The 15,746-nt window shown below is 34.1% G+C and overlaps 1 protein-coding gene across 1 annotated transcript in view; it reads right to left on the minus strand.

Moving 5' to 3' along the window:
• The window catches only part of LOC118183279 (atrial natriuretic peptide receptor 1-like), a 168,293-nt gene that overhangs the window by 92,131 nt on the left and 60,416 nt on the right, over window positions 1-15,746 (minus strand). The window contains exons 3-5 of the mRNA XM_035352757.2: window positions 13,023-13,177; window positions 8,591-8,726; window positions 6,492-6,586 (exon numbers count right to left, since the gene is read on the minus strand). Coding sequence (XP_035208648.1) covers window positions 6,492-6,586; window positions 8,591-8,726; window positions 13,023-13,177 — 386 coding nt within the window. The remainder of the gene's footprint in view (window positions 1-6,491; window positions 6,587-8,590; window positions 8,727-13,022; window positions 13,178-15,746) is intronic.

Below are 15,746 nucleotides of genomic sequence, written 5' to 3' on the forward strand. Positions count from 1 at the left end.
AAATTTAAAAAATGATAATAATTTTTCTAATCAGCTGCTTCAGATTAATGTGTTTCGATTTATTATTTTATGTTTGAGAATTGTTCTCGTTTGTGCTTTTACATTTTGGGATTTCCGTTTTTAGAGAAAATTCTAATAAAATTCGGATTTCAAGAAAAGTTACTTTTATCTGAGAAATACTAAAGTGCCAAATCTGAAAGGTTTTTCCCTCCACAAAATTGAAAAAGTGAACTGTTATAGCAGTAATTCAGTCATTTAAAATTAGAACTGAGACGAATCCTAAATTTTCCCGAATCTGAAATATAACAATTCTCGAATTTTTTAATGCTTTCGAAGCTTCGATTCTACAAATAAAAATAAGATAATGAGGAAATGCAGAAGAGAAATTAATAATTTTAATTAAAACAATACTTAAAACCATATTTAATCAGACATAAATTTATTAATTCGTTTTAAAATACATTTATTTTTATTGAAGCAATGTAAATGAAATATATGGGATGTTAGGCTCATTTTCTGAAGATAATTCTAGATGAAATTCTTTCTGAAGATAAAAATGTTGAGCAGCAATTTAAACATTTAAAATTTTTTTTTAGAATGGTTTTCAAACTGAAGCAAATATAGAAGAAAAGAAATTATTTTAAAAGGAAATAATTACTTAAAATTATTTTTAAAATAGGTTACAAGGTACTTTTTCCTCCTTTCCGAGTGCCTTCATGGTATCACTGAAAGCACGTCCGACGCGTAATCAAGGGGGCCTGAATTCGAATCCCGTCGAGGGCATTGCATATTTCTTCAGTTTTCTGACATCAAAAAATTCTAAAGGACTACAAGATAACTAGTAAATATTGAGCTCTAAGTTCTCTCCAGAAAATTAAGAATATATTGCTCACTATTTTCACTTCGTGATAGTAGCGATCTACGCGCTAATTGGTAGCAATCGTGCTCCTTTTTTTATATACCGGGTGATCAAAAAGTCAGTATAAATTTGAAAACTTAATAAATCACGGAATAATGTAGATAGAGAGGTACAAATTGACACACATACTTAGAATGACATGGGGTTTTATTAGAAACCCCCCAAAAAAAGTTCAAAAAAAGTACTGTTATCGGGCCTTTTTTCTTCGAGGAAATGCGTGATTCTGGTTTTGTAACTGCTACCGTGACTGGTGAGAGGTACGCCGATATGTTACAGAATCGCATCGTCCCCAGCCTGGCTGATAAACATCTGCTGGAACGTACGATTTTTATGCAGGATGGCGCTTCACCCCATATTGCTAGACGCGTGAAAGATCTCTTGCGCGCGTCGTTTGGTGATGATCGTGTGCTCAGTCGCCACTTTCGTCATGCTTGGCCTCCCAGGTCCCCAGACCTCAGTCCGAGCGATTATTGACTTTGGGGTTACCTGAAGTCGCAAGTGTATCGTGATCGACCGACATCTCCAGGGATGCTGAAAGACAACATCCGACGCCAATGCCTCACCATAACTCCGGACATGCTTTACAGTGCTGTTCACAACATTATTCCTCGACTACAACTATTGTTGAGGAATGATGGTGAACATATTGAGCATTTCCTGTAAAGAACATCATCTTTGCTTTGTCTTAATTTGTTATGCTAATTATTACTTTTCTGATCAGATTATTGCTTTTCTGATCAGATTATTGCTTTTCTAATAAAACCCCATGTCATTCTAAGTATGTGTGTCAATTTTTACCTCTCTATCTACATTATTCCGTGATTTATTAAGTTTTCAAATTTATACTGACTTTTTGATCACCCGGTAGAACACATTTATTACACGTCAATAATATTAATTTTTTCAGTGTTTCCCAGTTTTTATGTTAGTATAAAGATTAAGATGACATGAAATTCGAAGGTTCAAAAATTAACATACCCACTGTTAAAAATGAAATAGAAAATTTTGAATCATTTTAGAATAAAATCTCAAATAAGAATTTAAACACAACAATTTCTGCACTGTAATTTATACGAACAGTTTTCGAGACAAAGTAACATCAAACCGATCAGTAAATGCTTTAAAAGTAGTAGTATTACAAGCTGAAATAATGCGTTGTAATCTAGACAGTATGACACAGTACTATAAAAGAGCTTTTGAATGAATGCAATGAACCAATCTATATTTTAAAGAATGTTTCGGTACACTATTTGAGGAGACCAAAACTTGCGAACTAGGCAGCAACATTTATCACAGCTTCAATTTATTTTCAATAATTTCAGAGTATTTTCGTAGGTTTTCAAAAATTTCCTTATTTTTCTGCTAATTTCAGATCTTTTTCCTATTAAGATTTTAATGTCTACTATATTTATGTTATTTTGATGTTTAAGTAACTTTGCGCAATGTTCCTTTAAAAATTCAGTATAACTGTATTGCAAATTAAACGTAAACCAAAGCGAAGAAAAAGAACCCGTTGAACTTTGAATTATCCTAAATGTTGCTTGACTTCTGCAATACCTTTAAAAGCAGTTTCTTGAAATTACGTAAAGCTGCCCTGGGTTATTTATCAATGACGATGAATAATTTCAGTGCTAAGCTATCCTTTTTCTAAAAATGTGCACCATTATACACCATTATACACCATTATACACCACTATTTTTAATATTTCTTCCATGTATATGAAGAATTAGTACGGACGATTCCCAGCACTGGTAAAGAGAAATTCAGTATAATAGTGAAGCAAATATTATTTTACTAATCAAAAGATAAAATAAAAATTAAGAGTCAACAACCCAATGTTTCTTTTTGTATGTTTGTTAATTTTGTTTAATTTTTTTTCGCATTTAAACTGATTCTTTTTTAGAACGCAGATAATCTTATAAGTTGTTCTAAAAAATTATGCAAAGAATATAGGCACAATTGTTTCGAACACAGAAAATTTTAGAAAGATAATCTTGAACCATGAAAAAAACATTCATTTTGAAAAGACTATTCACTAAATTTCAATGCTAATTGTGCAAATATTTTACTTATCTTACCACTCAAAAGTACAAATATTTTACTTATCTTATATACAAAGTGCCTCAGTACCAGGTTTACGAACTTTAACGAGGCACGAAATGCACCCAAATGACTTAAAATCGCATAGCAATGGAAGGTCGGAAAGTATATAACGAAAATACCAGAAATGAAAGGAATCATTTACGTGAATTTGCATTTTAACAATAAATGCACATTTGTGAAACTATTATAAGTAAAAGTGTAGAGACCATTAAACACTTTTTTTCAGTGCAGGACTGGAAAAGTGTTCAGTCCTCTGCCGGGTTTCGAACTCCAGAGCATTCGATTACCAACCTGTTTCTTGTTATACCATGAAAGCACAGGCAAGGAGGGGAAAAATCCTTATAACTTAAAGATTTAGAAGATTGAGTTTTGATTAAGTTAAGACTCAAGTTATGTGAATTGATAAGGAGCAATCTTAATTCTCTCTCTATGTCTAAAGCAGGATTAAGCGTAACACAGCAATGGGGACACCAGTGTTCTTTCAAGTACTTTTTAGTCCGGCACAATTGCAACAATCTGTGATCTGGCAGAAATTTGAAGCCAATATTCCTGTGATGCATACACTAGTGTGCAAAAATTAAGGACGAAGTCGAAAAATTAGCATATCAACTGAACGACGAAGCAGAGCGGACAGAAAGACCAATCAGGAGATTAAGTAAGGTGATGTACGGTAGCACGTGCGCAGATATGCAGGTAGACGTAATGGGGAAGTGTCTGAGTAGTATAAAGCATGTTGTCGGTGTAAGATCAGTATTTCTGGCAAAGAGATTGTACGCCGTATAGCAGTTAAAATCACACCGAGTTGCTGCATCAGCGAGAAATGGCGAATAATCAATCTGTTAGACGACATCTGGATGCTTTTACCCGAGGTCGAATCATTGGGAAGTTGGAGGAAGGCCGCAGTGTGACAAGTGTGGCTGCAGAATTCGGAATTGCTCACAGCATCGTTTCACGACTTTGGAGACAACTTCAAACTACAGGAACAGCTATCCGGGGGTTTAGTAGTGTTCGTCCACGAGGAACCACACCCGCAGATGACCGGTATATTGCCTTACAGGACAGAAGAAACAGGCGGCAGACAGCGGGAGAAATCGCTAGACACACAACACAGGCGACTGGACAACCGATATCGCGTTTTACCGTGGCCAGAAGACTGCACGGTGGTGGGCTGTTTGCACGACGCCCTGTACGGTGTGTACCTCTAACGCCTGCCCATCTGAGAAGGCGTTCTCTGTGGTGCCCGGAACACCGGAATTGGAGAGACAATGAATGGGGACGAGTACTCTTTACAGATGAGAGCAGATTCAGTCTGAGTAGCGATTCTCATCGCATACTCATCTGGAGAGAGCGGGGAAGCCGCAATCATCCCTCGAACATCATTGAAAGGGACAGGTATGGAGGTGGCGGTGTTCTTGTTTAGGGAGGCATCATGCTTGGTAGTCGTACAGACCTTCACATCTTCGACGCAGGTTCAGTCAACGGGACCTGTTATTGTAACGAGATTTTTCTTCCATATGTGCGTCTTTTTAGAGGCGCTATGGGTCCGCAGTTCCTTTCCATGGACGACAATGCACCATGTCAACGAACAGTAGCTGGCGAACAGCTCTTAGAGAGTGAGGATATTGAACGTATGGATTGGCCGGCACGATCTTCGGATCTCAATCCCATCGAGCATGTATGGGATTTTCTAGGCAGACGCTTGGCAGCTCGTACCTTACCACCAGTGACGATTCCGGAGCTTCGATTGGCGCTGCAAGACGAATGGGCAGCAGTGCCACAACAACTCATTGACACCCTCATTCTCAGCATGGGCAGACGCTATGAAACCTACCTAGCAGTCAGGGGAGATCATATCCCCTATTAAAGACCGGATGTTTCTTGCTGGACACCCATCACAGGGTTGTTTCGGCCTTCTGTCGCATTGCGCTCCATGCTACTTTTTCAATAAAGCTTCTTTTTATCCCTTTGATTTCTCTTTTAGTAAGTGATACTTACATTACTCATGTGCTTACGTATTGGGGATCTTACGGTATTAAATGTGTTGATTTGGAAAGCTTTTGTACAAAGTTATATTGAAAAAACCGTCTCGTCCTTAATTTTTGCACACCAGTGTATTTATTTTAATCTTAGACATTAATTCATTTTACCTTTAGGAGGACATGCCTTAAATTTTCCTTCACTCAAAGGGAGACCCCCATCACCAAATCCTGGTCGGGACGAATTATCATCCACCAAATATTTTTAGTTTGGGTGCACTGTAGAGACAATTTAAAATATTTCGAACTCAAGAAACGCGAGAAATCTGCAATGTCTTTTTCGAAGTTCGAACTCTGTACCTCCCGATTGCTAGCCAGACATGCTTCCAATTACATAAGCACGCGGTAAGGATGGAGAAAATACCTTACACAAGAAGATACCCGCTATCAACGAAAGTGTCACACAATAGTGTTTTAGTATATCCACGGAAGAAATAATCAACTGTCGTCCGGCAGCCGAACAGACCTCTGCATTGACGCATCACGCCAGATCAGTTATTAGTCATATGACATGATAGATGCTTATCAGCTAAGTCCATAGTCCATCTTACTCATCTGAAATAAAGCTTCCCTGCGAGAATGCTTGGACCAGCGTTATTTACTGCGTCAGAAAAGCATTTCTGATCCTACCTTGTTATGCGATTCCAAGTCAAAAAATATATCCCTGCTTTATTTTTTATATAATGTTTCTGCTTGAATTTCTGGTATGAGGTTTAAAGATCCCTCCCCTAAAAAAAGAAAGAAGGAAAAGAATACTTTTTTAAACAATCTGGTGTCAATAGCAGAATGTTGATTGCTTTTGTAGAAACTATTGTTGCTGCTTTTAGAAAAACCAGAACATTTATAAAAACTAGATATTTATATTGTAGCTGCTTTTAATTGCAGATGAAGGTAATGGAAGAAAAGTAGGGAAAGACGTAAGTAACGGACAGTACGTAATGAAAGAAATTGTATTCTTAAAAAAACTGAAAGTCTAACAAATAAAAAGCACAAGTAGAGTGTTAGCTTGACAAAATAAACTCTTAATATTGCTTTAATACCGCTGATGAATTCCGTTCTAAACTATGGGAGCTCTTCTGGCACTACAGAAATAATTTCTGACATCGAGGAATTGCTTTAAACAACTCGATAAATAACAGCTTAAAATTATTTAATTTAGGAGAATGAAATTTACTGCTAAGAATCACTGCAAACATTTCTCCCGTTATTCATTCTCTTTTTCTTTGTGACTTAAGTGTAGAAGCAGTCACAGGGAATAAAAAAACGACGTAGCAATATGCATATGAAAAAAGTAAGGAATACAATATTTTCATTCACAAATTTTCAAATAAGCTTTTTTCACATTCAAATATTTTATGTTAATTATTTTTCATAGTATGGCTAATAAAGTAAACTAAAAATTGAAAGCTTATTGCTAAGTGAAACTGTTTACCTCGAATTTCCCGGTGGTCGTATTCACTTGATCTAAAAGTGCATAATCGGCTACTCGGTCTCCTTCAGAATTGATGGTTACAACACCTGATATACCTAGACTTAATAAAACAGCATAATTGTAATAAAATCATTCAACCTTTAAAAAACGGATATTTCAAAATGTGCAATATTTAGTATATTGAAAGTAATAATGCTTGTTAATTACAATGTAGGGTTTATTTATGTTATTTAGCTAGCTTTTTTAAGTTCTGAACCGATACTGTCATATCTCTTTTTCACTTTTTCTGCCAGAATGCAAATTAGCGAGCGTATTTAACTGGAGGTTTGTTTAAATAGAGCGAGTTCTGCCTGCTGAAGGCCACGTTACTAGTTTGTTATTTTAAGATAAGAGTTCTTGTCATCGGCGTTGCTGCATTCTTGCCAATAATGCTTTCACGCCGGTGTACGTTTAACAGCTAAAATTCGCGTTTAAATTTACCCTCGTAGCTTTTAGTTAATAATAGATACTTAGATTTAGTTTTAAATTTAAAATTCTACATTGACTTCTCGCCATCACTATTGGCTGATTTGTAAGCGCCAGATGTGTCTTCTGTTCAACTTACTTACTTTTAAATAAAAGGGTCTTTTACACCCTTCTTACGTTTTTGCTTTCATCTTTAGACGTAGGATAAGTCGCTTATAATTTTACAGAGGTTTCGCCACAAGTAAGTTATGTTTGGTGAAATGCACGTTTCTTACAGTGAACAGTAGCAGACAGTGCTACAAAGAATCTCAAATTTTAGTCTGCCCTACCACAAGGTTTCAATCCCCACCAGCACCAGTAAGCCCCATGGAAGGATTTGGCTTCACTGTGAATAATCATGCGAGCCTCTATGAGACCCGTAGTGACTTTTGATGGAAGAAGTTCGGTTATTAAATTTCTGAACGTTTAAATTCGCATTCTGTACAATATGCAGTACTAGAAATGCAAAACGTCATGACAGCAGTCACCGCATTAAGAGGGCAGGCAATAAATTGGTACAAATGCATCGGCAAATTTTTGTTGTGTGATCCATAAAGTAACACCTACGAATTCAAAATATTTTAAAATGCCATCCTAAAAGCATTCTCCATTGCAAAAGACAGAGACAAGTTAGAAGCAGAACTTTTCAGCAAATACCAGTTGAAGGTCGAAGAACTGACAGAAATCATATTATGAAAATTCAAATTTATTATAGGAGATAATTGACTAAGTTGTCTAAGTTTCTTCCTCAAATACTAGCTTTCTTTGAACTAAAGGAATCTCAACACGCTCGAGAATCTATATGAACTCGCGGTGAAGTTCCAAAGCAGGCGGATTGCCAAAAATACGCGTATGACACAGTATGACCAAAAGTCGAATGGACAAGTTTATAGTTCTGCATCTCAGTGAAGGTCATAATTGAGCAGAAAAAGCGTCTTGAAACTTGATGTAAAAGTGCATAATTTTTTCCTCACCTATAAGAGAGAGTTCTCACGGTCTTTTCGATGCAACAATTGCTATAAAGCAAAAACGACATTAGTTTCGCTCACACTTGTAAAATAGAGTTTAAGCTGTAACTAAATTGAAAATAAATTTGCTCATGCGTGAAGTGAATGCGCAGGTAACAGAGCGAAATCGTCGATTAGAAATCAATTCACGTTTGCACCGCCGGTATTGGTCAATTCTTATACCATATTTGAATAAATTTGAAAAGTTGGAACATTTAGACACTTATGTCAGATTCCGCTTCATATCAAGGTCTAGTTGCCTAGCAACGAAACTTTTCTTATGTCAGTTATGAATGCAAACCCATCGCTTGAACTCTCCATAAAATGTCCAATAACAAACGCAACCCTTTCCTTATTTCCGGAGATAACACTTGTGGACTTGATCTGGATTCTGTTATAGACCAAAAGCAATAAATAGAATTAGTAAGAAGACTAGAAACAATAAGAAACTTGATTAAGCTGAAGAATTATACTCAAGAAAAGGAACTATTCACAAATTAAAGAAAGGTGTTCAGTCAAGCCAAAAGACTATGAAGTTAATTTCTAGAGATTTCTAATAATCTGAATGCTATATTATAATCAACTTACCGCTGAATGTTTTATTCTTCAGCCTTGATAGGATGACTGTTCCGTTTTGGGGATTTTCAAGCAGACTTATCGTTTCATTAATAGCTCCACAAAGCATCAGAACAGCATCGTGAAAACTTGCTGTGAAATAATTCACCTACAAATGAAGGAAAGTTCGAAAATTAAAAGGAACGTTAAACAAATAAACCTCTAATATTGCAAAGCGAATTTATTGCGTTATTCATTTTGAAATAAACCGAAGAATCTTAACAGTAATTTTGATGTTTTCTAATGGAGAATTTGTAAGCATTTGTATATTGCATATCAAAAACTCCGAAGTAGTCACCACATAAATTCCTTGTGAGGCTTATTAAATATTCCTTTTATAATAACAATATACTGATATTAAATATTGTTAACTGCATACATTAATTGCTATTAAGTGTGTAGTTATATGTATTTGCTGAAAATTAATTTTTTTTTTAATTTGACATTGCCCAAACTTGAAAATTTTTATCCTCCTGTTATTGGAACTATATGACTACGACTAAAAAATTAATACATATGAATATCAAACCATTAGACATGTAAAACATTAAAAAAAACAGAAACAGATAAAAAGTAAGCGGAAAATGGTAAATTAGCCCAATTCGACTTCCAAACTGGCTTTTCAAGGGAAATTTCATTTATTTGAACGTCGAATCAAGCTAACACCATTACGCGTTTCGCCGAAACATACAATTGAAACTTTTTCGCTAAAAAATTTTTAAAATTTAAACAAAGTGTCTTGGAAATTTTAATAGTCTCATGTACATATATGCACACACATATATACGTTTGGTACTACCGATTGCAATAAAAAAGGAGGTGCAAAATTTCAACGTTGTGCAGCTAATTATTTTCGAGCTATGAGAAATACGTAAAATATATATTGTTGCGTGCGTACGGGTTTGTAATAGATTGAATGCACAAGTCTGATGAAAAGTTGATAAAATTTGTTCTATCATAAGAAATAAAACAAAATATTGAATTTTTTCCTCACAGATATTCGTATAATACCACAACGTTACACAGTGGTTATATTTTAAACTACTAAAACTTCAAATAGAACACAATTAAAAGTGCAGAGAAAACTAATCCGATCTCACCGCGAATTCGCTACCGAAAACAACAACAGTTACCTGAACAACTGAACTCAGATATTTTTCTCCAGCTTTTATAAGAAAGAATTGACAGTACAACTTCAATTATCTAAACTGCATTTTCTCCGTTGGAGGGCCTTTTACAATTAAGCTTGTTGTAAATTTTATATGTTTTTATTTAAATATTTTGCTATTCATTTATTAAATTCTTTCTAATAAGTCACGAGAATATTCTCATAATTTCTCGAGGTTTCTGGAAAGCAAAAGGGAAGAATTACAGTTACAGCTAGCACACAATTGCATTATTTCATTTTAAATATAAATTACGGGAAATCTATTTGTTAAATGTGCGTGCGTATTTTTACTTTTTCGGTGTAGCTTTCTCTTAAAATTCGTCACGCGCTGCATTACACGGGGAAACAATTTTAATTACAATTCTACTATAAATAGCCAACTAAATACAAAATCCTTAAAAATATTTGCGCATGTGCAGACATCACGAAAAATTCTTTTTGAATTCATTTTACCATCCATTTTGGATAAAAGAGTCCATTATTCTGTCCGTGCATACAAACGTTAAGCAAACCAAGCGTTTAATAGATTCCGGAATGGTCGAAACTGATATTTCTGACGAAATACGATACCCTAAATTTTATAACCTTTTCTTTACTTCTTACAATATTTTCTTTACATCGTTACAAGGAATGAAAAAAGGTAAAATAATTTACAATGTTTATTTCCTTGTTACTGTAAACAAATTAATTTTATTGCTTTCCTTATGCTTTTGGATGTAGATGTATATTTTAAAGAAATTGTCTTGACCAATGATAGAATCCTATATACACGATTTACCAACACATTTTGCTTATTAAAACCTTTCCTATCGTCTTTCGTTTTATTTCTTGCAAGGAGTACCTAATTTTCTAACGCCTTAACTAATTTGAAAAGACACGTGATCTAGTCATTACAGCATCAACATGGGCATAATTTATCGTAATATTTCCTAGATCTTTATTCTCGAAGGTCGCTTTGCGTAAATTTTGCTTTGATTCTTTGAGCGTGTGTCTGCTATCCAATCAAATTACGCTAACAAGCTTTCTCATTTTTTCTTCTGTCATTTACATAACACACGATCCTTACAATTTGATTAGGTCTACCGGTAATACTTCCCTTGCTGTAAATATTTCTAAGAAAGAATTGACAGTACAACTTCAATTATCTAAACTGCATTTTCTCCGTTGGAGGGCCTTTTACAATTAAGCTTGTTGTAAATTTTATATGTTTTTATTTAAATATTTTGCTATTCATTTATTAAACTCTTTATAGCAGTTGATTTATTGACTAATCATTTGCTCAGCACGAATAAGAAATGAATTTCCTTTTCAAAGCCACCAAGGAAAAAGTTATTCCTAGAGCAGCAAATGGCCTTAGCTACCGATTACGTTATTTTGTAAGTGCCATTTTTTACCCGCTTCGTAAGCGGTAAGCGATAACAAGAAAAGAAATATGCATTCAATAGTTTTGAACATACAGCTGGAAAAGAATGTGTTATGAGGAGAGTCGGAAATGTGCTCAGAAAGAAGCTGAATTGAAATTTAACAATTTCCTGGCGAAATCTTTCGGAACTTTCCATGCATCTAAAAAATATTTTCATTTTAAATTATTTTGCTGTCGCTTAGTTCTAGGTATTTAAGAGTTGGTAAAGCGGGAAACATATTGTATACTAAAATTCTTAACTATTTGTGATAAAAAGTGCGAACTTTCCATGCATCTGAAAAATCTTTTCATTTTAAATTATTTTGCTGTCGCTTAGTTCTAGGTATTTACGAGTTGGTAAAGTGGGGAACATATTGCATACTAAAATTCTGAACTATTTGTGATAAAAAGTGCTTATTCTGAATTAGTTTATTTTTTCAGTGAATCGATACGTTTCAAGTATTGTTGTTTAGGTATGTGAAATTCGAGACTTTTTGTATGCTAGTTAGATGTATTAACTACTTCACCAAAAAAGAAGCCCCTGCATTTCCTTACAAGAATATTGTTGTTGGAAAAATATTAACTAGTAGTTATTCTACAATGGGTTTTAAAGGGAATTATATTCAGATTCCCATATGATAAAGTAATAAATAGTAAGAAATTAATAAACTGCCTTTATTTTATTTCTTTGTTCTCGTAACAAATTAGTACATTTCGAGACATTCGTGAAGTTATTTACTTGTTCAAGATCAAGAACAAGCATTACAATTAATGCTCGCTATCTGTTTTAAAAAACAACTACTATACTTATGGCTTGCTTCAAATCTATCAAATTCCTACAGTACGTATTTAGGGGCATAATGCCCTAGTTAAGTGGAAAAAAATCCTTTCTATTTTTATTTTGTTTTCATGCGTTCTCTCATTCAAAATTCATAATAAATTAAATAGCTTTCGAAATCTGTTAATAAACTGTATATGAAAATTAACATTCTCTATTACCATAATGTTTCGAATATAAAATTAGGCTTTTAAACTTAAAAAATCCTTTCCTAAAATATTATCTGTCATCATATAATTACAGTATAACTTTAAAAAGATTGTAGAGACATTAGGTGTATTTTGGAAGCAGGCAAGATGAAAAATAAGCAAACGCCTTCGCCGGGAATCGAACCATGGACCTCTGGAATACCTGTTCAGGGTACAGACCACTACACCACGAAGGCACGATAGAAAATCGGGAAAAATACCTTACATACACCCTTTTTTAAAGGGCGACTAAGGTATTTAAGGGACCCAATCGCCAAATCCGGGTGTGAAGAATCCTCATCCAACACCCTTTTAGTTCGAGCGCCACTGTAGAGACATTAGGTTATTTTTTGGAAGCAGGCAAGATGAAAAATGAGCAAACGCCTTCACCGAGAATCGAACCACGGACCTCTGGAATACCGGGCCAGCGTGCAGACCACTACACCATGAAGGCACGCTAGGAAAGCGGGAGAAACATCTTATAAGATAATTTACTATTTGTCTTTAAATTTATACTAAGAGAAGACATATTTACTTTTTAAACTAAAGGCATGGTATTTAAACGTTAAAATACGTTTCTTGTTAAATATCCTCATTATATGAAGCTCATATACGTGAAGCATTAGATACAAACCTACTTTTATTATTACAGAATGCCTTCAGAAATATAAGGTTTTATTTGTTGCAATCTTAAATTTTGAGCATTTAAGTACCATTCAAATAAAGTAATATATAAATTATAATATGTCGTTATTTCCAGAATAACTATAATATTATTTGATAAAATGAAATTAAAGCCATTATCTTACCACTTCTTCCAGGTATGTAAAGTTATAATTCGTTTTTGCAAGCTCTTTTACTTTTTCAGAAAATAGAACGTATTCTTTCGAGTAGGGCTGATTCAGACTCACGATAAGAAGGGATTCGTATGCTTCTTTCAGCTCCATCTTGGTATTTATATCTTCTGCAAGAACATAATAGAAAATAATACTTCGTAAAATACAAAATCTAATGAAATAATAATTCTTCGTATGATAAATTAAATATGCTATTCACGAAAACCGTTGTTAGTTTCAGCTCAACCTTATTCCGAAGATGCAAATTTATCGTTATCTTAAAAACGTTCTGAGCGTAAAATTACCCACAGAAGGATGGCTTTCCAACTCGTTACACACGTAAATTTCCACTAGTTCCTAATAAATCCAATGTATACTGTATTCCTAATAAATACAGGTATATTGAAAGAAAGGAGTCAAGGTACAAAGTAAAAGGGTCTTTATGGAATTGTAATAAAAAAATATCATATATTCATGAAATTTGGGGAAACTTTACAGCTTAGATTCTAAACCCGAATCCTACTGCTTCTTTTTTAACATGTTTTTAGGAGACAAAAAGAATTTTAAATTAAAAAACCTAAAACATAACATATATATGTAATAAATGGTTCTGTACAAATTATGTATGACGTTTGAAACATATTTTATTAACTACCGCTTACAAGACTATAGTTATTACAAACAAACCAAAATTGTAATGCTTTTAATAAGTCCAGTTAATGTATATTCACTGCATCAAACTAGCATATAATTTCATAAAAATATTTAATAATTTTCATAATAAACTAAAAATGTAGCTTTTTAGAACACTGAACTAAGGTTGAGATGCAATAGAAATTTTACAGCAAACTGTAATGAATATTGCAGTTCATTTGACAATCTCTTTAATATGACTACTTCTAAGTATGCTGCAGAAAAGCATTGAATAAAGATAATTATTTTAAAACATTTTATTTTTCAGTGCACTGAGCATCCTCTAGTTTAATAATGAAGTACATAATATGAAATATAAATGAGCTATTTTTTTTTCTTTTAGACCTTCTCAATTATGTGCACTGCGCAAAAAAAAAGGGGGAGACAGTTCTATAACTCCCCTTCGCATATTTCACAACTGCACATCTGTGTAGCCACCGAGGGAGTGGTTTCTCGTATGGACCAATGGGCATCCAGTAATATTTCTGTCATGTCACATGACCTTTCGGGTGCTTTAAGATTTAAGCAAAATGGATAAAAATATTCTGCCACGCAATTTTCTGCACAAAATAATTAAAGCATCGTCGATTCCTTCTGAATCTTTTCATTGTGAAATTGGATCAAATAAGGCCCACCAGCGGCCGAGCGGTTAAGTCGCTGAACACTGGTAGTTCGGTCCGAGGTTCGAATCCCGCGAACGGGCTGGCTGCATGGGTGTTTTCGTGTTTTTCCCCATGTGTAACATGTATACGAGCCAGTTTCCCTTAAAAAGTCCTCCACGAAGGCATCCCTTCCCTTAGGCAGATAGCCCTCGAGGCTTTGCCATAATTAAATAACCTAACCTAACCTAACCTGGATCAAATAATAAGCAATTGTGAAGATTTCACTATTTTATTTATATGTTGTATCAAGTTATTTATTTAAGTCTGTCTTATATAACGAAGTTATGTACTATTTAATCCAGTTACGTGAGTTTTAAACAATTACATTGTTCAGAATCTATGTTGAATTGTCAAGAATAATGTTCAGCGTAATATGTTGCAAAGAATATATAGTGTATTAAGTGTAGCATTGAGTTGTAAATGTGCCTTAAGTACAGTGCAATGATCAACGCAATGCATATTATGAAATGTACATTGTAGCAAGTATATGTAGCAATGTGTTAGCATGCGATGTAGCCAGGAAACGTTTAATTTCGCACGCAGAAAAATCTATATTTTGCCCTTGTATGGCCGTGTACTTTGGCCTTGTATTGTTTTCGGACTGTAGCTTCAGATAGTTGCGGGATCCGGACGATACCCGACTAGTCTATGTAAGCCGTCCGGGTGTCCGGACCTGCTCTCACCTGTCACCTATCTGGTTGAAGGAATTTGAAATAAATACAAACAAATGTTGGATACTCTGCAAAAACATCCATGTGAAATATTACTTATTAAGTAGTTAATAAGATGAAGAAAGAAATATGTGTTAACGTCTGAGCCCAAATGCTAAAAAAACTATGCATATGAGAAAAATATTTATACCAAATATGTATATAAATATAACTCAGTAACTTTTATTGCAGTCTATATGAAAAAGATGTTATAATAACCAATGCAGAATTTTATTCCAATGTATACTGTATTCCTAATAAATACATGTATATTGAAAGAAAGGAGTCAAGGTACAAAGTAAAGTGAACTTTACTAATTTGGATTCGCATATATTTAGTGTGTTAAATTTCACATTTAATAACTTCTCACTCTTATATGTACTGTCTACGCAAGAAATACTCATCAAACTGAACGAATTTATCTTATTTACAACGAATATATTCAATTTACTCACGTATTAACTTTTAATGTTAACAATAGATATAATCAGATCATACGTAATATTATTCAGAATCTTACACTTTCAAAATCAAAAGAATGCAAGCACTGAAATAAGAAAAACTAGACAAGTTGTAACACTTTCAGTCCTTCTCAGCAGAATTTTAAAAAAAATCATACGCTTGAATTCTCT

This window comes from Stegodyphus dumicola, chromosome 9, assembly GCF_044657685.1.
Source record: "Stegodyphus dumicola isolate Sdum_Otavi_A_Nest chromosome 9, ASM4465768v1".
Taxonomy (NCBI): Eukaryota; Metazoa; Arthropoda; class Arachnida; order Araneae; family Eresidae; genus Stegodyphus; species Stegodyphus dumicola.